Below are 24,860 nucleotides of genomic sequence, written 5' to 3' on the forward strand. Positions count from 1 at the left end.
TGTGTGTGTGTGTGTTTAAGAATAGCCGTGTGCAGCCGGTGTATTTGTAAGTGTCAGTCGTTTGTTTGTTTGTTTGACACTGCGATGTCACGACCCCGGCTTGCTGACTGCTCACGTTCCGACCTTCTGCCCCCCCCCCTCCCCCCATCAGCGAAACCCCATTGTCCGACGACGCTGACCTGCACCCGTCCTCCTCTCCTCCCTCCCTCATTTTCAGATTTATGCTTACCCTGCACCATGCTAACCCCCCTCCCTCCACACACACACACACACCCTCTCAGACCCCCGGCCAAACAATGTCAGCGGATTTATTCTTTTACACTCCACCATTATGTCATCTGCCGATCATTCCAGAAAGACACAGCCCCCCCCCCTCCCCCCCTTAGCCCCGTCCCACCTCGGTCCAAACACTATCCGTTGCCTCGCCCACCCATCTTCATGCACTTGCGTGTGTTTGACTTCCATCCCGGATCGAGAAGAGTGTGCGCGCATGTCTGTGCGTGTCGTCGAACAATAGCCAGAGCCTAATCTCCATGTCAAAACCGCTCTGCCTCCCCAGCGAGCAGTCCGCTTAGCGTTTAGTAGCGTTTTGTCCCCCCATTCTTCCAGCGCCACAAAAAGAGCAGAGGGAGGAGAGAAGGCCCGTGTGTGTGTGTGTGTGTGTGTGTGTGTGTGTGTGTGTGTGTGTGTGTGTGTGTGTGTGTGTGTGTACGTGGATGAAGGGTGTGGGGGTGATGCTTCGGGGTATCAAGGTTTCACAGGCTAGATTTTGGATTTGATGAGATGTCATTATTTCGGGGATCACTGAGGAAAGACGTGAAGGTGTTAGTTGTGTGTTTTCAGGGGATTGGTCCGAGGTCGTCGTGGGGCATTTTAGGGTGAGTGAGCGAGGCAGCTATCCTGAGCCCCTGAGGTCCTTATCTCGTGGCGTGGATGTTTAGACAGTGTGTGTTTTCACTGCTGAGACCAGGGCGGAAAAAGAGCCGGGACCAGCCGAGGCTCTTAAAAGGTTTACCTCACCGAATCGAGTCCAGCCGAGCGGCACGGATCAGATAGCCACAGCCTTCTCGCCGCAGCGCTCATCGTCTCTGTCTTTCCCCGTCTTTCTTTTTCTTCTTGTTGCTCTTTTTCTTCTCCTTTCTTCCTGCCCGAGAGGTGCGTAGAGGGGAGGAGAATCGGGGTGTAATTGGTGAACGGGGTTAAGTACATGTTTGAGCCCCCTGCGGGTCCGGGGCGCTTCAGATGATGACTTAATCGTTTTTCTGGTCAATTATGTGTTTTGCGGTCTCGCCCCCCCCCCCCCTTCTTCCACCTCTCTCTCCACTCTCAGGGTTATGATAGGGGGGAGGTCTGCTCCCAGTGGGGAGGATGAACCACACACACACTCTCACCCTCCACCCCCTCCTGTTCGCTGTCTTCCTTAATGTCTCTATTACCACCCCTCTCTCCACGACCTGTGTCTTGCTCTCGCCTTTTATCTCCCTCTCGGTTTCTTCGCGGCCTTTTAAGTCATCACCTCACGTCGCACCTCCCTGATGTGAAACGGCATGCATGTCATCCCCACACGTCTTCTCAAGTCCAATGGCTTAATAAGGTTTAGACGTGACAGTCTTTACTCGACGTTGCCCGCATGAAGACTATTTACAGATTCCATTCATATTTCTTTCTTTTTATTAAATACTGACAACCTAAGCGATGCCAACTCCTCTTCCTCTCTCTTTACAGTTCAATCGCTGCATCACCTCCCAGCTGATCAAGTGGTTCAGCAACTTCAGGGAGTTCTACTACATCCAGATGGAGAAGTTCGCCCGGCAGTCCATCAACGACGGAATCACTGGAGTCGAGGAGATGGGCGTCAGCCGCGACAGCGAGCTGTTCCGAGCCCTCAACATGCACTACAACAAGGCCAACGACTTTGAGGTAAACACCAACACTTTCATCACTTGCACGCAGAAACGAAAAATCGCCACATGTGAGAGGAGGAGCTGAGAGCTAATGCGGTGCATTAAAAAATAATGTTACACCTGATACCTCGCGATGGGTAGTGTGACACCGTCTCACGGTGTCCTCGGCGTGACTGTTCTCTCAATGCTGAGTTCCAAGTCTCTTGTACATCCTGCCGCACCGGGCACACTGTACTTAATGTAGAGAAACGACACACGGTTTTCACTGGACAGCCATGATGTGAGGGCAAGGTTTTTGTTCTAAAGTGTGCATCACAGGTTGTACAGATTCGAGGAACTGTCCTCCAATGAGGAAGAAACCTTACTGACGGCTCGTTCGTCTGCCTCTTCCTCACTGTTCATTTCCCCTCAGTGGTTCTTATTGTGATTGTGTGTGTGTGTTTGTGTTTTTGAGAAACTGCATTTTACTTCCCTGTCCTCATGTGTTTGTCTTCCAGCTACTGTAACCATAAATTCTCGGCAGGCAACTTCACCTTTAATATGTTTTCTTTTTCACACTTCTCCTTTTGCCACTGGTTGTGTGTGTGTGTGTGTGTTTTAGGATTGCCAGTGCTGACTCAATGTCAGCTGACAATAGCCCTTTAATAGGCTTGTGTTAAGAAGGACCTGGAGTTATCTGAGGTTGTGTGTGTGTGTGGGTGTGTGTTTGTGTGTGTGTGTGCGTGTGTGTGTTTGTTAGAGGCATCGAGTCTATGTGTGTGAGTGTTTTGTTGTTGCTGCATTTCCAAGTGTCCTGTTCACCTCGAAGGGTACAGCCGTCCCTTGGACCGGCCTGGCATGCTGGCAAAGCACTTCTCCAGTGTGTGTGTGTGTGTGTGTGTGTGTGTGTGTCACTTTGAGGGGGGGGAAATCTCACTGTTATCAAGGTTAAGCGTCCTACTGTTTTAGCGAGAGGAAGGGGAGAGAAAGAGGGGGAGAGGGGGAAGAGGGAGATGGATAGATAGGGGATAGAGGGGGAGAGCTCGGAGACAAAGGAGAAAGCGATGAAGGGAGGGAGAAAGGGGAATGGGAAGGGGAGAAAGAAGGGTAGAAGGAGAGTGGGGGGGGAAAGAGAGATGACGTGCAGGAGAGAAGTGCCCTTGCGAGCAGTGGGAGTTTTGCAGCGCTCACATTTAAAGTGCTTCACTCTCTTTCTCTCTGTTTACGTCTATCTCTCTCTGTCCGTTATTTGTCCACTGGGGCTCCTCTGTGTGCACCCAAAACACACACACACACTCACACACACACTTCCCCACATCCATCTTCAGGCCTCTTGAGGGAGGCGTTGAAAGACTCTGGCAGGCAGAGGCACTTGTACATATGAGGTCTCGATAAGCCCAAAGTCCATCAGAGCGCAGCACAAAGAAAAAAGACACGTTTCCTTCAGTTCAGCCGATGATGAATTTTTTTGTTTAGTGAGAGGAGAAAAACGTTTAAATCGAAAGTGACTCTTTGAAAAGTTGAGTTTTTTTCACCACCAATGATAAAAGGAAGGCACAGTGAGAAAAAAGCATTGTTAAAGGACAGCGCCAGTATCTTTTGTTCTATTTTTTGGGGTTTAATTTTTCCCGATCCTGTAATCAGGGTGTAGTTTCCTTGAGCAGTGTGTTCTGTTTTGATTATGCTCCGTTTATGGAAAACAATATGACACCCACAACAGGAAATAGAAGTAGATTATATCCCAAAAACATACAACTTCACAAACTTGATTCTTAGTTGTGTCTTTAATTTTTAAGTTGAAGATGTAGACAAATATAAATACTTTTTTAGGCCACATCTTTTGATTTTCTTCGTACATTATTTGTATTTATTCAAGCTACACTCTATTCCTCATCAATAATCCAGAATCTATGAATACGCAAATATCTTTCTTTGCTGGATTCAAGATATCTCCATCTACAAGTTTCCAGACAACACTTGGTTTCCAGTTTAGTTGTGATGTCACAATGTGGTATCACGTTAAACTCAGATTTACAGTGAGCACAGAGGAACCTTCCCCCCTTAGCAGAGGTTATCAAACATGCAAACACATCATAAGTCAAGCATTGAAAAGAAGAAACAACGAGCAAAACACATTTTTTTGAGGCATTAACAAAATAAAAAGAATGAGGTTTGTATTGCGGAGCAATGGAGACGAATGTAAACTGGCTGGCACAATTATACATATTTTATACACACTGTATTCCAAAGAGAAATGAAGATTCTTAACGTGTGCGTGACTTACATAACCGGTCACATAAAAACAACATTGACAAAAACAACCTTTAAGAAAACGGCCTACAAAAGAAGCCATAGTTGTCCGAGCACGGTGTGACGAGCCGTCTTTTTCCCCCCTAACAGACTTTTTTCTGAAGTATGAATTCGCCGTCACGTCTCAGACAAAACCATCATTCTTCTGCTGGCACCAGGAAGCTGCTGTTGAAACAGGCTTGAGGGGAACAGCCTATTTGCATACATAAATGTGAAAATTTGCAAGAAGACAGACCGAGAGGACAAGAGTGAGCGAGGCAGGTGAATAAGTCTTCTGTTGGCCGAGGAGCTGCGGCAGTGGAGGAGGGAGGCGACGTGTTTTGCATAGGAAGGTTTTTTTTCTTTGCTGGGCAGGTGTCTGAGATACAGGAGCTGATTAGAGTTTAGCACAAGGAAAATTTGCCCAGCCATGCAAATTCTAACCCCCCCGACAATCCAACCGCCTTGGTGAGCACGAAGACTCTGCGTGCTAAGTGTTTGTGTGTGTCTTTTCGGTGTGTGTGTGTGGGTGTTATTTGTGTGTGTTTGCGAGTGCCGGTGCGTGGGTTGTGTGTGTTTTTTATTTGCCGTTTGATGTTGGTGTGGGAATGGTGTGTGTGTGTGTGTGTATGACGTATTTGCGCGGACACATTTGTTATGTTTTCCCGTCTTATACGTGTGTGTGTGTGTGTGTGTGTGTGTGAGTCACAGAGTTAATGTGGAGATGGAAATGTACTGGATGTGAATCAAGATGCCCCCAAGGCCCTTTTCTGTGGATCTCTCCCCTTTCTCCTCCGCCTCCTCTTCCTCCTCCTCCTCCTCTTCCTCTTCCTCCTCTACCTGCCTGCACCACCACTTGAAACAGGAGCCTACGCAGATTCAGCAAGTACACACTCACATATACACACACACACACACACACACACACACAGTTTTCCCTTTGCCAGATTCTGCATCATCAAAGTTCCATCCACCTTGGTGGCGTCTTTGGAATGAATATGTCCTCTGTTTCAGTGATCTCTCTCTCTCTCACACACACACACACACACACACACACACACACACACACGTCTGTGGCCTTTCTTGTTTGATGCTAATCTGCTCTGTCACTGTGCTGGCCTAATACGCTCCCCATCTCCCTCCCAGCTCCTCTTTTGTCGCGATTGTTTCCCCTTTTCCTTTCATATCCCTCACTCCCTCACTCCCTCTCGTCGTTCTCTCTTCCTTCTGTTGCCTCTCTCCTTTCATTCTTTCATCCTCTTTTGCATGTCTTCCGCTATTCCCCCCCCCCCCCCTCCTGTCCCTCGCTTTTTACCCCCATTAGGAAGTTTTAATGGCATAATTGTCACATTCCTTCTGGCATAATGAACGTCAGCAGTAATTAAAGAGCTTGCCGTTAATTACCTAGACCCCAGCTCTACTTTCCTCTTTTCTCAGCCCCCCCTCCTGATCGCCTCTCTTCTTCTCTTTCTTCTCCACTTCTCATTCGCTCTGTCCGTCGCCATCAAAGTCTTCCCGAAACAAACCCGGCCTCCCAAAGCCTTGACTTTGAGCGAGCAGCGCTTTCATGTGAGGACTCAAGTGAAAAATCTCGCTCAGTGTCCTTTTCTTTATACTTCGCAGCCCCCTCTGTCCGTCTTTGAACCCCCAATGACAACACACATCATCTTTCATAAGACAGGAATGTGTGTGACCTGGTAATGGGCTGGAGAGAGAGAGAGAGAGGTGGGGTCTGATAGAGAGACAGTTTTATGATGGCTCTGGGAAACTCTCCGATTTCCATAAGACAGACGAGGCCAAGTTTCCTCTGTCAGTGACCACTCCTCCCACAGAGGACACACATACACTCAGACATACACACACCTCGGCATTTAAAAGAGGAAGTCCCTATGATCTCCATGTGAGCGAGAGATACCAGCAAGCATGGTGAGAAGCCTTCGTTCGCGCGCGCGCACACACACACACACACACACGCGGGTATCGTGTGTCCACCCTTATCAGCTGCTCTTTCTCCTATTGGAAAGATGTCTCACTCCTTTTGTCCCTCTTCCTCTTTTGTCTGTCCATCCGTCTGTCATCCCTCTATTTGAATTGATAACGCCCTCCCACAGACACACACTTCATCCACAGTGCTTTTTTTTCTTCAGTTTTCATCCAAAGTGACAAAATAAATAAAGAAGACTTCTAAAAGTTTAAGCTCCCGTTTCTGTCGCCCCGCTGTATTCCCGCTCTTCCTCCCGTCGTCTCTCCGTCTCCCTCCTTTCCCGCCCTCTCGCGTCTCTCCAACTCTCCATCCATTACCAGAGCCACAGAGAGATGAGAGCAGATGCTGTCTGTCCAACCGCCGTGCCCCATAGCATTGTGTGCTTCACCTCTCCTTCCCCCCTCACTCCCTCGTTCCTCCTCTTCACGTCCCTCTCGGGGCTCCATTTGTTCTCAACCCAGAGAGGCTAATGTCTATTTTCTCCTCCTCCTCCTCCTCCTCCTCCTCCTCCTCCTCCTACTTTTCCCCTCCCTGTCTTGCTCTCCTTCATTCCTGTTTTTTGTTTTGTTTTTTTAACGGACGGGGGGTTCTCACCACGTAGGGCATGGTGTGTTTGAGTGTGTGGGGTGTGCCTTTGACCCGGGTTCGACCTCAGGGGATTTGAGGTGAAAAGGTCACGGCCGTTGCACTGGATGCACAGGCAGAGACACCGATACAAACATGTGTGAACATACATAAGTAACTAAGAACACACACTTGCTCACAGGTGTGGTGTTCTCAGTAAAAGGCTCTAGGGTTCTCTTTGAAGAGCGATTGAAGACAAGAAGTGGTAGAAGATAGAGGGAGAGAGATGAAAAGCTGGCAGTATAGATTTAAGTTCAGAGCTGCCAAAAATACAACCAATACAATTTGCCAGTGGGTTTATGTCAACTACACACACACACACACGCACCTCCCATAACCTCGTATATGCTGTCGTTCCTCTAATCCCTATTGCTTTGGAGAAAAGGTTGAAGTACACCAAACTACATGTGCACATTACCGTTTGTTATACTCCTCATAATAAGTACAGTACATGCTGTCCTTGCATTCCAACATGCAACCGTGTGCGTTTTCACCGGCTTTTTAAGGCAGTAGCGATGATCTGAGGAGAGGCGCCGTCTTAGGTTCATGTTTATCATTCTCGTGAACCGAATTTACAGATTTGATGGATTACAGTTCAACAAGAAAATATGATACAAAATGTCAGATTCTTATTCAGATGTCATGAGACGTGTTCTCATAGACTGGGAAGTGATAGTTTGAGTTTTATTTCACTGAGATCGGGGGTATTCATCGCTGAGACTTGTTCCGCTTCTTCAATACATTGGAGGTGAATCGTACTCACAGCATTAAACACATCCAACCCTGATACTATAGAAGATGAAATAGTTCCGCAGTAATAAAAAAAAGCAAATAAAACCAAAACAAAAGAAGCTAGCGAGGAAAAAAAATTCTGGGGTGAAGCAACTGTTTAAAGAAAGACTGGTAACAAAACCATGACGTCACGCTACCCCCACTAGTTATTTTTCTTCAGATATCGCCGCACAACCTTCGCTGTGCCGTGGGTATAATTTGCGACTTGTTTTTTTTAGTTCCCTTCGTGGGTTAAGGAAAGAAAAGAATAGAGAGCGTGATCATCTGCTTCTCGGTGAATAGGACTATTGAGGGCCCCCGTTTGACGTGGCCTGACAGGCCTTTTCTTCACTACGTGGTGTGTGTGTGTGTGTGTGTGTGTGCGTGGGTGTCGGTGTGGTGTGTGTGAGAATAAGCCACTTCATTCTGTGCACTGATTAAATGACCAGCGCCGCGTGTAGAGCCCGGGGCTCAGAGGGTAGCGAGGAATCACTTAAAGAACGACATGATCCCCTCTCTCCGTTTTCTCACCTGCTCACACAAACATATCCTCTCGCTGCGCTCATCCAACGATTGATTCTCCTCCCTTTTTAAACCCCCCTCCCCCTCCTCCTCCCCCTCCTCCTCCTCCTCCTCCTCCTCCCTTCTTCTCCACTCTCTCCTCCCTCCTTCTGGCCCTGGTCACCTTGTGAGGGGCAGCCTGCTCTGTGGCACAGCTGCTGATTATGTCATTATTTCTGGACCATTTTGGTCTCCCTCCCTGTGTGTGTGTGCATGTGTGTGTGTGTGTGTGTGTGTGTGTGCGTGTGTGTGTGTGAGAGAGCTTAATGAAGCGTGGCAAAGGAACTCATGCCAAAATGACCAGGGCGTGCATCAGAGCTGCAGATGTGTCAAAGCAACCCCCCATTCACACACACACACACACACACACACACACACACACACTTCCACTGCTGATGCCAAACTCTCTCTCCTTCAATTCAATCTGCAGTAAATTATATTTCTTTATTCTCCTGCCATCTTGTTCTCTCACTTGCCCTTCCTTCCTTTCTCCTTCGATGCATCCTCCCTCCTTCGTGGCAGCTCCTTGCTCTCCATCCTTTATTGTGTGTCCGCCCACCCACACCCTCCTTCTTCCTACCCTTCTATTCTTCCTCTCCCTCCCTCCCTCTGTTCTCTTCCTCTCCAGATGTCCTGTTCCTATCTTCCAGACTCCCTCGCTCCTTTCTTTCCCTTCTGCCTCCTGCTCTCTCAGTCTCTCTGAGCCGGGCTGACTTCCTGACCTCCAGGGGCCCCATTACAGCGCTCTGTGACCCCCCTTCGCTTGGATCGCTTTCTCTCAGCCTGCGTCTGCCATACAAGCTCAGACGATGAATTTCTAAGTCTCAAAACAAGGGCTTGAACTGTGATTCCGGGCTTCCCCTGCTGTGTGCAATTCTTCTGAGGACAGATTATGTTTCTGTCCGTTGACTGAGGCAAAGAGAAGAGGTGGCAAGGGGGGAGGAAATACCTGTCAAACATGAATTTGCAGCTTGCGTACGGGTGGGGGGGTTGAGAGGTAAGTATAGATGGCGGTCGTAGCGAGGAAGATGGGATAGGAGAGCGACTTCATCAGTGGCTTTGACCCTGTCCTGTCCTTGACTCCCGAGGGGAGGTGCACCTTGAGAAGAGCCCATGTGACGCTAGTGCTTATGCTCACATACGCACACGAACACACACACACACACACCACGCAGTAAGACACACACACACACATGAACATACACAACAGCCTCTCAAGGCTCCCTGTTCACAAGGCTATCAGTGGAGTGAGGGAGCTGGTGTTTGCTCAGCTTTGAGGCCTGTTTCCCGTCCCAGTCGCCTCCTCAGCACAGACGAAAACACACACTTAACGGATGAGAGAGTCGAGGATTTGAGACAAATTTCGGAAAAACTAAAAGTTTTGAGAAATGTAAGTACTTGGAAAGGACGTGGTCGAACGAAGGATCCGCTGGGACTCTGCCCGTTCTCTGGACTCTTCAGCCATGGCACAGTCTTATCAGCTGGAGGGGGGGGGGACGAGCAACGTGGGGAGTAGGAAGAAAGGGGACATGGGTTGTGTTTGCCTAAAGTGACAGTGTGGACCAAGGGCTTATCAAGGCCTTTGTAGATTATTGATCAGAGCAGATACGTGAGGCACAGGGGCCTATGTTGTGAGAGTGTGTCCGAGGTTCGGGAAGCTCTGGCTTGACTCACTGAAATGTCACCGGCCTGCGCAACTTTGGTTTTCAAACATGTGTTTTCGCTGTCAGGAGAAGTGAGAATATTCTTAAGAGACAGTCACTGCAAAGACAAACCAATGCCAGATGACCCCACCAATGGTGTTCAGTGCGAAACAAAATCTATAAATTCCCTGTCCCAGACACACACACACACACACACACAGACAAATACAGTGAGTGCAAAGCATGGGAAGTGTTGGTATTCCCAGGCTGAGTTGGGGTTAGGAATTAACCTGGCTGGCAGCGGGGGCTTATGTTGTGTCCCTGCATTTCATCCTTCAAGGCTACAGCTCACGAGAACACACACTCACTGACACACACAGCCTTATCTTCCAGGGTCTCATCTTGTTTGGCCAACGTTGTGCAAATAGAAGGTGCAATACATCTCCTGACAGTTCCCAAAAGCAAAGGGGAGAAACACGTTGGCCAAACAAACGGCTCAACCCTGAGTCACCGAGGGAGGAGAGATTTCTCAGGCTTTACTGGGACACATGCAAAGACACACACACACACACACACACACACACTTACACACAGTGTGTGTAACAGAAGCTTTTATCCGAGGGCTCGGGCCTCTGGCTACCTTTTTTAAACGTTTGTCTAAGCAGTCTTAAGGCGGGGGCCGCTGCCGGACTGAATGGCTCCCAGCAAGCCGTCCACAGGCTCCTATTGTCCTCCGTCATATTTTATTATCTCATCAAAAAGCAGGAAATCCGATTCCCTCTCTCTGAAAAAGAGCTTATCCTTCTGTCTCAAAGCAACCTGTCACGAGAGAGGGAGATGGAGCGAGGTGGGGAGAATTGGGGGGGTGGGGGGGAGTCAGTGAATGAGAGTGATTAACTGCCTCATCGCTGCCTCTTGTCAGAGAAGTCCCTCTTTCTTTCTCTCGGTTTCTTTCATCCTTTCTTCTTGATTGGTATTTACCCGACACACAGCACGACGCAGAGGTTAGGCAGACGTGTGTCGTACTGCTGATTCTTTTCTCTCGTTTCCCCTCCACCTCTCTTCCTCCTTTCATATTGTGTTACACAGGGGGAAGAGCCACAATAATATCCCTTTTCATGAATGCTTTGGTTTTTTTGGACCCGTCGCCACACGCATACACACACACACACACACACGCACACACACACGCACGCACGCGCACGCACACACACACGTCCAGCCTCTCTGTCTTCCTCACTCAGAACAAAAACACGTATATTTCCGAGAGCCGAGCGACTTCATCAGCAGAAAGCGCATCTGTGTGTGACACAGGCAGAGGTCAACCTCAGGCAGACTCGTCCTCTTTCATTCAGACTCTTCCACATTAAGTCGGCGAAATTTGAAACTGCTGTGTGAAGACGATGTTTCCAGACCGTTGGGGATTTCAGCTGTTTTTTTATTAAGATCTCAGACCACGCTGAAACAAGAGCAGAAACATGGTTATATATCTTCTTCTTTCTTTTTTTTGTCAAGCAACTGAAGCGTAGAGGACGGGCGGTCCGAGTTCTGTCCTTCTGCTTCTCATCACCTCTCACACTAATCTTAATTATGTGCAAACTTACACTTTAGTTCATCTAATGATCCAATTTACTCCTTTTTGGTTCTTCAGAAACCATAAAAGTGTGTTTTGATCTCAGACTTTAGATGCACCCTGTTGACTAGGCAACCGATGGCATATCTTGATGATTGTGAAGTAGTCTGGCAGATTAATGACAACACCTGCACATTGTGATTGTTTGCATTCACATTTAAATGCTCTCTATGACTGAACAGGCGTTCATCAACATTTTCAAAAAGCTTCTCCTAGATTTATCTGATCTGGAGACATTTTTCAGGTGAGAAAATCCCTGAATAGCGGAGACCAAAACATTTTCAAATTCAGCCGGCATCGTGTAAATCACCTTGTCTGCCTTTTTCAGGAGTCATTCACACACACTCAGCCCTCCATCTTTACTCCCCTCCCCCCTCTCCTCCCCTCTTTAATTTTGGGCTCTGCTGAGAAGTTGTTAAAAAGACCCATGAAATATGTATGAAGGATTGTGAGCCACGCGATTGGCCCCATTTACCGGACAGCCGAGCGAATGAACGGCCACACTGGATAATCCCCCACAATGCCTCTGGAACAAAGGCCCAACAGCTGACCCTGGAGAGAGAGAGAGAGAGATGAAGAGGGGTTGGGGGGGATGAGTGAGGGGGGCTAGATTGGGACAAGGGAGGGGTGGCAAACAGTTCTGGCTCGCTGCTGGTCAGGAGGCCGCTCGCTCACATACACAACTCACACATACTTACAAAACAAAGGGTTGTGGGACAGGAATAACTCCCTCTGTTCTGTCGCTCCCTCTCCTTAGACTCGTCTCAGCCCCTCCTTCTATTGCCATCGCTCTCTCTTCCCCCCCACCCCCCTCCCCTCTCATTCTCACTCTCTCGGTCAAGAGGATCTGAAATACCAATACCCTTTTCTCCTTGACATTGCTTTCCCCTTGTAGTCAGCGTTTTGCTGTCCTTTTATAGTCAAAACGTCAGGAGAAATTCCATGCAGAAATATTCGTGGTAATGCGGCACTCCCTGCGTCTAACGGCTCGGCCGCCAGCTCTGCACCGGCCCGTGAGCGAGGTCTTTTGGGAGAAAGGTTGCGCATGCCGGCGCAGGCATTTACAGCGCATGCACACATAGCTCTCAGCGGGGTCATCGTGTCAGTGTTTCAGACGACAGCGGCCCAAACAATGAATTATATGCACTTCTGTCCCAGCAGAGGGGAATCCAATATTTAGGGAATTGGGTTAGTGTGTTTTCTCTCCCTAGCAATCACACACACACACACACACACACACACAGAGCGCAGAAGCTCCTTATTCACAACTCACCTTTTCACTCGAGCAGTGGACACACATGTGCACACACACACCAGACACACGGGCATCTTAGCCTCCATTCATCACCCCGAGGGGGGGCGGGGGGCTGTCCCAAGCGTGTGTAAGTGTGTGTGTGTGTGTGAGAGAGAGAGTGTATGAGGGAGAGAAGAGGCATGCCTGTGTGTGCATGTGCGTGTGTGTGTGTGTGTGTGTGTGTGTGTGTTGCAGTGGCCACTAACCTTGCTGTGTCCTGACACTCCTGATGAGTATCTGCAGGACACTGGAGGAGAGGAGTGGAGCGGAGGGCGCACTGTCAGGCGTTTGGGCAAGCTGCTGTAAATGTGTGTGTGTGTGTGTGTGTGGCAGTGTATGGTTGTGTGTGTGCGAGCATCACGGGAGGCGGGCGGGGAGACAGTCAGCATTCTCCAAGCAGGTGACCCCTGAAGGCTGCGTCGCCCCGGAGCTCTGAGACGAGGAAATAGACTCAGCCAAATACACCGGGGTGGCGTGTGCGTGTGCGTGTGCGTGTAGCATTATGTGACGCTCTGTATCCGTACAGGATGTGTCATCTCCTTGGCACAAGGAGGTGTGTGCGCTGGTGTGTGTGCTCACGCTTGCATGGATGTGTGTGTGTGTGTGAGTGTGTGACAGAGTGTTGGCTTGGGGGGAGGTGTCACAGATCTTTGCCAGACTAATCATCTCCATGGTGTCGGTGAGCGCTGCTGTCAGGGACACTAAAGAGGCGGCGTGTCTCCCCGTTCCCAAAGCATTTAGTACTTCCTCTTTGGCCAGCACCTCTCCGCCGCTCTTCACTCGGCTACGTTTTCTTGTTTGATCACAGATTTACAGTGGGACTCGTAAAGATGTCACGCTCACCGTGTTGCGGGCAGGGAAGTGGGAGGTGTGAGAAACCTGAGGATTCACAAGAAGTGACTTTAGTCAGGCTGACGCCTCAATTGGCTTTTCAGGAAGTACGTGCTCAGGAGACGGGAGATTTATGGTTTTACATCCATTGTTAAATTATGAGCATATTCTAAAAGGTTGGAGATAGCAGTGTGACGCATTATGCAAGAAAATCCTGCTGCAATATGATAGAGAGAGTAAAGGGAGGACGTTATTTTGGGAAATCTTGTGTGTGTCGTAACAGTGGAAGCTAAGTTCCGCGTTGTAGAAACCTGATAAAACAATTCACTTTCCAGCTCTGAGTCAATTCTAGATGATTTTGCCGCCTTACAGATTATTTCTCCTTAAAGAGGAGCAATGTATTCAATAGTTTTTTTTCTATAGATGCACATAGAATATACTTCCATTGATGAATAACAGTTGTTTCTCCTTCCTGTCTGTAAAGGTCCCTGAACGCTTCCTGGAGGTGGCCGAGATTACACTGAGGGAGTTCTTCAACGCCATCCTGGCCGGCAAAGACGTGGACCCATCCTGGAAGAAGGCCATCTACAAGGTCATCTGCAAACTGGACAGCGAGGTCCCCGAGATCTTCAAGTCCCCCAATTGTCTCCAAGAGCTTCTACACGAGTAAATTTCCCCTCCTCCTCCTCCTCCTCCTTCTCACACAATGCTTTGGCTTCTATTTTCTTTGATTTTATAGAATTTCAAAATAATCTCTTTTGTTGCTTTTTTCTCTCTCAACTTTTCCTTTGATTTCCTGTTTAAAATTTTTTTTTAAAATAAATTATTTGTGAATGTATGAAAGTTCTGAAGTAGCATTCCCAATCTGCAGCAGTTCCTAAACGACCTAGCTATTGTCTTGTTGTTCTTCTATGATAATTCTCATGATGGTTTTTATTTGTTTTGTTTTTGTATGATTCTGAACTGAAGAGACTCTAATCTTATTGGCTGCTTTTTTTGGCCCGTGTGAAATCCTCCGTTTGGCTTGTTTTATGATCAACACTAACAAAGTCCTCCGTGTGTGGAAGGAGTTCCTGAGTTCCCATTCACACCACGCAGAACAGAGCTGGGTTACCTAAAGACTTTTGATTGGCACCCAGGGGTGTCCCTCCAATCCAGTGGGTGTGCTAATGAACTGTCCCTGCAAAGCGGGTGCCCAATAGACTGTGCTACTGAAGATGTCCCCAACCTGGCAGTCACACACACACACACACACACACACACACAAAGCCGAGTGAGGTGATTGACTGGACTAAGACTGGACTGGTCTGTGGGACTTGAACTGGTTTCAAATGGCTACTGAGCTCCACCTTGTTTTGAAGTGTGTTTTCCCTGCAGATAGGGCATTGTGTTTATTGGGTGTACATTATTATTTAGATTATTATTATTATTGTTGTTTATGATTATTAATATTATTATTTGTCATCACTGCTTGCTGAAGATTGGCACTTTGAGATTTGTTTGTCCTTTGATGCTGTTGCAGAAAAAAATAAATTATTGCTATTAATATTATTCCAAGAGTTTAGAATCTGAAATATGTTGCACCCCCCTCACAAAGCCCCCCCCCCCTCCACCACCACCCCCACCCTTTCCACCTTCCCTCTCCTTACTCTTGTTATTATTTGTCCATCTCTGAAGTGGACTTTTGGTTTGTTTATTTTGTTTTTGTGGTGGTTTGAGGCAACTCGCCTGGAAAGTGTTTATTTGGAATTTTAATGGAGGGCCGTCATCCGAGTGGGCTCGACTATGCGCCTGTAGTGACCAGCCTCTCCTGCACAGGACCAGTCTGGCAGCGATGCTGGAGAAGAAGTGAGGCGGCAGACACCCATAAATAAACATGTCGAATAATAGAAATATCCAGAAGATGGGAGGCCCTTTGGTGCGTGACCTGCTGTTATTATATGGCTAAATTTCCATAGCCACTCCAGCTTTGATAACTTAAACTGCTCCCACTAAATGAGCCTTTTTTCCAGCTTTTAAATGAATCGTAATTCTCTAATCACCTGTTCCAGATTGGTGAACACACACGATTATAACTGCATCGTTTTTTTCTCTTTTTACCGCACTGTCATGTATAAAATGAAGTCAGCCTGTTTATATGAATTATTTGATGACTTTTATTGTGATCAGCCTTTACGAGCTGTGAATGGCATTATAAAGTTATTTCAAAAACAGTTGATACTTGAATATATCAGAATGCTGTCTGAAGTACAGTGTCGCTGAAACAATAGATCATTGAAAACAAAGACAAATAGAAGCATTACTGGGAGGAAGACTATCAAAGAAGGGCAGAGAGAGGTGAATAGAAGATGAGACACAGTTCTTTAATTCGGCTTCAAGTGGAACTTCGCCCACAAACAACCCACACACACACACACACACACACACTGCTGCTGCTGCTTCTCTCCGTGTTCACCTGCCTTTGAGTGATCTAGCTCCTCTCAATGCAACAATACAAGGTTGGAGGTGAGCACTCACCCCAGGGGTAGATGGAGAAGCTCTCAGCGGCACAAAGAGTGGGGACAAAGGCCCAGAGTGAGGAGCAACACGCACCTGAAACCCTCCGCTCGGTCCCTGCGTCCCAAACTGGCAGCTTTTCCAGACCCAAAGTGGGATTCTGCTGAAGCCACATGTGCCCCGTTAGTTAAGCATCATTCCTCTCACTTCTACCTGAGATTCTGATCCCAGATGTTTCACTCGCACATCACTTTCATGTGTTGTATTAGTTATATCCACCCTCTCAGGCTTTTTTAAGCGGTTAGTGTAAGCTGCCCTTTTGATGAGGTAAGTTTGAGACAATGAGAGGACTTTAATGCTTTCTAGAGTGCGTGCAAGCTAGCGGTTGATCTCACCTTGGCGACATTATCTTATGGTGTGTGTGTGTGTGTGTGTGTGTGTGAGTGGGAGTGTGTGTGTGTGTCACAAAAGATCAAAAGGGGCAGGTTGCTTAACCTGCTGACTTGCCTAAGCGAGACAAAGCACCTGACAAAAGGAGGCAGAGAAAGACAGAGAGCTACTCCCTTCATTATGTCCCCCTTCTCCTCCTCCTCCTCCCCGAACAGTGTTCTTAAGATCCAGGAGTCCTGAGAGAGTGAGCCGGACACATTTCTCACTGAAGGATGGGCTCGGCCCTGTAGTCTCAGTCTCAAAGCACCAGCCGAGGGCTCTAAAGCACCACAAACAAAGGAGAAAGGAAAGGACACTTTTATCTGATGCACAGATTATTACCGCTTCCCATCCTCCCCTCTTTCCTGCAACCCCGCCCTAAACGTAGAGTTCCTGCGCCTAAAAAGATTAATTCAGGATAATGAAGACTTATGTGCAAAAAAGGATTATGAAGACCGTAATACCGCATTGAAAATATTTTTCAGGTTTTTCTTCTCGTTTGATTTTAAGGATGACATTATTGAAATACATATATAGCCTTTTTTTAAGAATTGTAAAAGAATAAATCTATGAGGAAAAAAATATATACAAGAAGTGGAAGTAACTTGGAAGCACAGTTGTTGAATTGTTTCATCAAATAAATCTTGAGGGTATTTTTAGTGATGGCTTTGTTTAAATATGTATTCTGAATAAGTGAGTTGTTGGTAGATTAGGAGCAATAGCTGTTTTTTATTTGCAGGTTTTGTGACCAGTTTTCCTTTTGGTTTCTTTACCTCTTTTTTTATTATTGTGCTGAAAGGCCGTCTACTCAAAATCAGAAAACTAAACGTGGAATCGTTTCAGAGTATGAATTATTGTTGTCGCTGCTGTATATATCAGGATGGAACAAAGAATAGCTGTACAGTTTTTTATATTATCACTCAGCGTGCTAAAGGAGGGTGAGAGTGGTTTAAAAAAAGAAAGGTGAAAGAAAAGAGCGATGACCCACTCTCCCCAACCGGACTCATAACCACTCTTCCAAAAAAAAACACAGAGGAGAGGGTTTTCTTGCCCCCCCCCCCCCCTGCCATGCCTTTAACGGGGGCCTGTTTCCCGTCGGCAGTGCCCTTGAAGTTGCACCAGCATCCGTTTCTTTAATTTCCGGTGACAGAACGATGCAGTAGACTAGCGGTCGGGTAATGATGATGTCACAGAGTAGGGGCCCGTTGGTGGGACCCGGTCTCGTCCAGAAACCAGGGCAGACTGCCACCAGCGTCGCTCTAGATTTGACCCGGGAGGGAAAGACAGGAACTCATTGTCACCAGAAGACCAGTGTCATGGAGGGGGCACATGTTGTACAGTACCAGTTTAAAAAGAGATGCGATTTATACCCTTTTTTACCGGGTCCAAACAGTTGGGAAACGTTTGGACTTTTGTGGAATTTCTGTACACTTTGCATCGTGTGTGTGTGTGTGTGTGTGTGTGTAGATGTATATGAGTGTGTGTCTGTGTGGAAGAAAAGACCGATTATGAGAACCTGTGAACCAGTGAGTGACACAATTCTCAACACTGTGGCCCCTCCCCCACCCATGGGATTACCATCCTGACATGTAAATGATTCTCATTAAGCGTTGGCAACGTGTGTGTGGTGTGTGCGTGTGTGTACGTGTGTGTGTGTGTGTGTTGCGACAATTTCCTCTGATCTGTTTTCTGACCTGTTTGAAAGGGTTATTTGTTTCTCGATGCTTTCAGAAGTAATTCTTTTTTATTATTACATTGCTCCTCTTTTTTTGTAAATATCAATGATGTGGACTTACAGTGATAAATACTGCCTTTGTGTAACTTAGCAATATGTTCTGTAAATAGTGTTTTGTTGATGCTTTTTGTATGACATTATTATTCAATTATAGTGCAGTAATTGGAACAGCCATGTTTCAATTACAGTCTGAATAGTTACACACGGGTTGTAAAATAAAACTCACGACATGGCTGTCTTTTCTGTTATTGGTGTCTATTTGTCTTGCAGATTTTGTGTAATTTATTGGTTTAATTTATCCTAATTTATTTGATGTTTTTATTTTGTTTTTCAAACAGGGAAGGCTGTACTGCATTTCTTTAAGTAGAACCAATTTTAAAGATTTTAATCCTTATCTACCTAAAATTGATCTAGAGAATGTGTATACTAGCGCGCTCATTCAATTGAGATAAATGATAAAAACGGAAATCTTGGCAGCTAAACGGAACTGGACAGTTTTGAAGAAGAAAAAGAGGTTGTTTTGTTTAGTTCCGGCCCGAGGGTGAGCTCTAAGCTCACACTAGTTTGAAGCAGTTTTGTATTTTCTCTTGCGATTTCTTCCCCTGTTTTGCTTTGGCCCAGCCCAAAAACAACCAGTAGTCAAATTGCCTTTCGTGCCTTCGCCCTCTATGAACTGAATGTATGTGCAGTATATATGCAAGCTTGTGCAAAATGAATAAAAAATGGAAATAAAAATGAAAAAATTTCCAAAAACATCTGCTGTTTGTGGTTTATTTATATGACTTTCAACAAGATACACGCACAAATAAACTGTGTGTGAGTGAAGGTTGGGAGATCATTAATAGTAAGAAAGTCATTTAACTGACATAAATATACTGTATTACCTTGATATGTTTTTGATCAAATCTTTTAGTAACAGCACTACTGATGTGTTATGATATAGTTACTTTGTTCTCTGAGGGTTTAATGAGGGTTTGACCGTGGAGCTCCAACCTCACCGGCCAGCTGACTGCAGATGCAACAATCATATCCAAGCACACACATACAAACACATTATTAAGCCTTTCAGCTCTTAAGCGTGAAAAAATATACATCCAATAAATAAAGATTAGTTTTCTGAGATAAGAATTTAGGAAAAAAGCAGGAAGACAAACCTCAACATTTAAGTTTTAACTAGAGCTCCAACTAACGGTTATTTAGGATTATCGATCAGTCTGCCAATTATCTTCTCAATTAATAATTGTGTCTTTATATAAAATAAAGGCTTTGACAAATGTCTGTTATAATGTTCCACAGCCCAAGTACATTTATTAAATAGCTTGAATTATTCAACAAACAGTCTGAAACCCCGAAAATACAAGCATCAAATCCTCACAATTTGAGAAGGCCAGATTATGTATTTATTAAATATTTAAATGATTAATTTATGTTCATAATCATTGAAGATGACCTAAGTGAATCAAATAATGTATTAATCCAAAAAAATTATCAGCCCTAGCTCTAACCAATACATTATGTGTATACATTCAAACGAGTGAAATGTAAAATAGTGAAGAGAGCGTTCGCTCTAATGACACATTCACACACATATATAGTTTGCAAGTCTTTTAAGAAAAATCCACTTTGATTTCAGAAAGGCTTTGTGTGTTCTCTCTGCTGTTGTCTTCTCGTGACCTCTGTTGTCCTCTCCACCGCGCCAGCCCGTTGCTCTGTTCCCTCTTCGTCCTTTTGTTCTCTCCTCACTGCTTTTCACTCTTTTTGCTTTGATGCTCATTTTTGGAGTTGCATCTTTTGTGTCTTCCTTTCTTGCTGGCTTGCTTTTATTCTTTTCTTTTTCTCTCTCTCTCTTTCTTGTGTTCCTTTTCCCTCCCGTCCTGCGCCTGCCTCCCTCCGCTTGCCTTAACCGGAGGCTACAGCTCCTTAGGTTGGGCTGAGACAGCATCTTTGTACAACACCGACCGTCTGCTCTGTAATCAAATACCATCTGTCGCTACATCTGAAGACTCACTCTCTCGCTTCCTCCATCACACACACACACACACACACGCACACACACAAACAGACATGTAGGCGCACACACACCACATCTGTGTTTCCTGCTCTTGAACAACGTGTGTGTGCGTGTGCGTGTGTGTGTGTGTGTGTGTGTGTTCGCTTTTAATGTACAATGACCCGTGTACTTACAATCATTCCAGCTGATTCATTCTTGGCCCGCAGGGAGGAAGTTACACAGGAGTCACTTTCACCACTTCCTGTTTTTTCCACCTCTCCCACTGGGGGTTCAAAGGTCATTGTCTTCAGGTATCCATGTTTGTTCTATGGCTCTGTGTGTCAGCAAGACCTTGGCTGCTCTATCAGACAGGAGATAGTGGACTTTAGCTCCTCAGTCTTAGATCAACGGCCCACTATCTCAAAGGCTGCCAGCCTTTCCCAATGTTTGCCCAATGTTTGTCCCTGCTCCGGCACAGAAAACGTTGACACGGCCCCCAAGGTCCCTCTCCAAGTCCCCCCTCCCTCCGTGGTCACTTGTTATCACACACTCAGGTTCAAGAACATTTTCGGTTACTGTTAAAGAGTGTGTGTTTTTCCGCTGGAATAGTTTTCTTTAAGCTTTCACACTCGTGGAAAGTGTGTTTTACAGCTTGATGGCAGTGGGGGATTTACATCACGGCAACAACTAAAATAACTTCTTCTTTGTGGGAAATATCACTACACACATGCGCTGACGTAACTCCTCATGCTGAGAACCCTTTGTGACGAAGAAACACAAGGATCCGGGACCTCATTTCGATTTCTCCTCTGTGCGATCCTCCTACCAGCGACCAAATGAGATATCCTCCGTTTCAACCGCTCTGACGCATACACCTGCAAAATGACTGTGGGCTTGAATCTAAAACAGCGGAATATTATTATTTATACGATTTTATTTTGTTCCCAGGGGATGGCAATCTGCAATTGCATGTATGCGTGCATCTCCTTCTATTTGCTCAACAGTGCATTTATTTCATTATTGGGTCTAGAATGAAAGTTTTCAAACACAAATTATTCCAGTTTCAATCAAAAAGCTTGAAAACTGATTTAAAAACTGCACAGATTGATGGATTCATTTAGCATGTGTTTCTAATCAAACACTGGTGAGGATGGAGCAACCCACTGGTCTTATGCTCCACAGCTACTGGCACAGTGTGCGATTAACTCTGGGTTGCCCACATTTGGTATCCGTGATGGGGACACCTAGTGGTCAGTATGTGCATCTCACTCTCCTTGCGCCGTTTCTGATGGTGTTCTCATATACTTTTGCAATCTATGACCTTTTTGTTTTTGTTCAGTTCCATTTGTTCCTCTTTCGGTATCCTTTGAGTATTTTGTTCTTTAATTTTCTACCGCCCTCCTTTCTTTCTGTCTTCACGTCACGTGAGTGTGTGTGTGTGTGTGTGTGTGTGTATGTGTGTGTGTGTGTGTGTGTGTGTGTGTGTGTGTGTATGCGTGTGTGTGTGTGTGTGTGTGTATGTGTGTGTATGTGTGTGTGTATGTGTGTCTGTGTGGGCATTTGTTTTGTGGAATTGGAATATTCCAGTTGGACAGATCATTGTGCCCTCTTTTTCTCCCGATATATCTCTCTCTTTTCTTTCTCTTTCTATCTATCCCTCTCACACACACACACACACACACACTCTCTCTCTCTCCCTCTTTCTCTCTCTCTTTCTCTGGAAGGCTCTAACACAACTGGAGCCTCGGAGGCTCAAGAGAGGAGCCTGGGAAAGGAGGAACAAAGGGCCGTCCGTCTGCAGTGATCACCACTCTGCAACTCCTTCACCCCCCCCCCCCCACCCCCATCTCCACCACACACAGTTCTTCCCTCCCTTGGTCCCCTCGCCTCTCTTCCCGCTCCCCACTGGCCAGTACCCCAAATTAAGACTTCAGACAAGAAAATGGGCTCACTAAAACAGAGAGAAAGAGAGAGAGAGAGAGAGAAAGAGAGAGAGAGAGAGAGAGAGAGAAGGATGTCCATAACAAGCCAAGAGGAGCAGAGCGACAAAGCCTCTGTTGTTGGATGGAAGGGCCCCTCTGTCGCTCTGCGAGGAACTGTCACTGTGTCAACTTGGACCCCGTGTTGTGAGCAACACAAACCATCATGAACACACACATGAAACATTCACGCACAGGCAGAACCTACATGCTGCCAAAGACACTATTCACACACTCGCACCCACAAAGTCGGCAACATGAGTGCAGTGTGTAAACTCACATATAAATCATGCCAAGCACATAGTGATATTCCGAAATGAGTCCAGACAGTGTCGGGGAGAAGAGAGCAGCGGTGAATCCCCACAGCACACCTTCACTTGCACTGCCAAAACAGGTGAGGCAGTGGGCCCATGAGGAGGGAGGAACAGAATGGAGGTGAGCGTCTGTGAGTGTGTCCACATGTGAGAACATGTGTCAGAGGGAGACAATGGCAGGATAAATCAGAGATCAATTAGACCAGGACACCCATTGATACCGGGCCTTCAAGGTGCACGGGGTGGCCCAGGGGCAAACACCTGTCATGAGACATAGTGTCTTGTGAATTGCACACACACACACACACACACACACACAGTAATGAAGCCTGTCTTTGGTACATTTCTCAAAGAAAGATCAAAGAATTGAAGGTTCCTTTAACATATTCCACCAACCACCCTCCCCTTTAAGAGTGGAGTGTGTGTGTCGGTGGATGTGTGTGTGTTTGCATAACAGTGCATCGGGGGCAGAGATTGAACTGGTTTGGCTTCTTCCAGTATAAACTGGGTCTAGTGGGTCCAAGACAGATGGCACTCGGGGCAAAGCTAGTCTCTCTCTCTCTCGATCTCTCTCTCTCTCTCTCTCTCTCTCTCTCTCTCACACACACATACACACACATCTCTTTTAATAGCCATTATTGGCTTCCATTGCCTCTTCCAGATCCCTGAATCAGAAATCACAGAGGCCCATTATATTTCCTATTGACCCATTTGGCAAGATGGTGGGAGCATCGAGTGCTGGATTAAATCGAAAGCAGTTTATAATCCAGTAATTCTAATGTTTTAATTACTTAGATGAACAGGAGGTGTTTGAGCAAAGGCTAATCTCCGAGACATAAAGTGGAGAGAGGGAGAGAGGCGGGAAGAGATTTGCCTTTCTCCTTTGCGACTCACATTAGCCGACTCGTGGAATATTATCGCCGTATTAAAGTTTATCACCTGTTATCAACGCAGATTAAGAGATTCACAGGCGTTATTATTCAAATTAAGGTGAGGGCCCCAGAGTGGAGGTGGGAAACAATTATCCAACGTGGATGCCGCTGTGTGTTGGTATGTAATCTGCATTTGCGGCTGCTTGATGTTGGCCCCATGTTCTTGTTTTGAAAAATGTGTAATTTTAGGCCAAAGTGGCAAATTAACAGAAATATTTGTCACGGAGATCTGCTGTACCTTGAGTGACACCCATGGCTGTAACCGATCCAACACTTGTCTTTGATAGCCACCCCTCCTGTCAATCAGGCTGGAGCACAAAGGCTTCTAAACTAAGGCTGATGACCTCATGCCCGGGGTCTGCTCCATACCGAGGGGGTCTTAACACCGTTCAACTCGTCTTTTGTGTCTGGGCCGTTTTTCAGACGCTGCTGACTCTGAGGACCGAGAATCGCCTTGCGATATCTCTCGAGGCCCAGGGTGCACACACACACACACACACACACACATGCACGCAGAAATGTGCCACACACATCCCCTTGATCCACGGGCCGGAGCGCTGAGCCAGGAGTGAGCCTTAAGACAAGGAGTGACAACCGGGACAGCTGCAGGGGCTGGAAGCTAGTCTTAGCCACCACCCCTTCCACCTCCACCACCACCACCACCACCACCTCCCATACCGCCTCCAGCCAGCCAAACAAGCCATTGTTTCTGGCTGGGGCCTTTGGTATTTCATTTGTCATGAAATGGATACGGACACGGGACAACCATGAGGCTCTTTCTCTAAAAAAGAAGCGGCTACTGCGACTGCTGCCGTTGTGGCTGCCGGTTGCCGAGCCCGGATTGCTAACTCCCCTCATCCTGAACCTTCTCTGCAGCTTGCCCCAAGCACCCTGCTCTGAACTATTAATAAACCTGCTTTTTCAAAGGTATAGAGAGGTAGAGGGAGGGGGGTGGTCCGAAGTGTATTGTTTATCAGAGGTGTAAGAAGAAAGGGAGAGGGAGAATGTGGAAGGGAGAGAGGTTAGCTTACGTGCCAATCTGTTTCTGTCATGCTTTATGATCTTCCTTTTCCAGGTTTCTCGGTGGACATTAGGCAGGTGAGAGGCCCGTGAGCCGGGTAAGTCGCGCGGCTGTCAATCTCCGCCGAGAAGGAGTTTGTTTCTGTGGTTATTATGTCAGCCACGCAGTATTTGGCAAACCCTTTGCACGTTCATATGGCTGCTTGATGCTCCGCGGCCAGCACATGCCGCGTCTTTGAGCATCTTTCAACACGTAGTTAACGGCAATGAGGAGGAACTGTCACCGTACAGCTGTGCTTCTCGTGTCATTCGTGATAACTGCAAAGATGCTAAGACGTTCATCACCCTCGCGTCTCCATCATCCTGACAGTCCCAAGCCTAAAAGAGTTCATGGGCATAAAAACAATACCCGTCGATCTCCATCAAGGGCATTCCTTGGCACAACAATAGGA

At 46.7% G+C, this 24,860-nt stretch overlaps 1 protein-coding gene across 3 annotated transcripts in view; it reads left to right on the plus strand.

Moving 5' to 3' along the window:
• LOC130202384 (prospero homeobox protein 1-like) overlaps window positions 1–18,930 on the plus strand; it is a 33,026-nt gene extending 14,096 nt beyond the window's left edge. For all 3 annotated transcript variants that reach the window (XM_056427882.1, XM_056427883.1, XM_056427884.1), the window contains 2 exons: window positions 1,726–1,920; window positions 13,998–18,930. In XM_056427882.1, the coding sequence (XP_056283857.1) occupies window positions 1,726–1,920; window positions 13,998–14,183 (381 nt within the window). In that variant the 3' untranslated portion in view covers window positions 14,184–18,930. The remainder of the gene's footprint in view (window positions 1–1,725; window positions 1,921–13,997) is intronic.
• The last annotated feature ends 5,930 nt before the right edge of the window (window positions 18,931–24,860 follow it).

Source organism: Pseudoliparis swirei, chromosome 12 (genome assembly GCF_029220125.1).
Source record: "Pseudoliparis swirei isolate HS2019 ecotype Mariana Trench chromosome 12, NWPU_hadal_v1, whole genome shotgun sequence".
In the NCBI taxonomy this organism is placed as follows: Eukaryota; Metazoa; Chordata; class Actinopteri; order Perciformes; family Liparidae; genus Pseudoliparis; species Pseudoliparis swirei.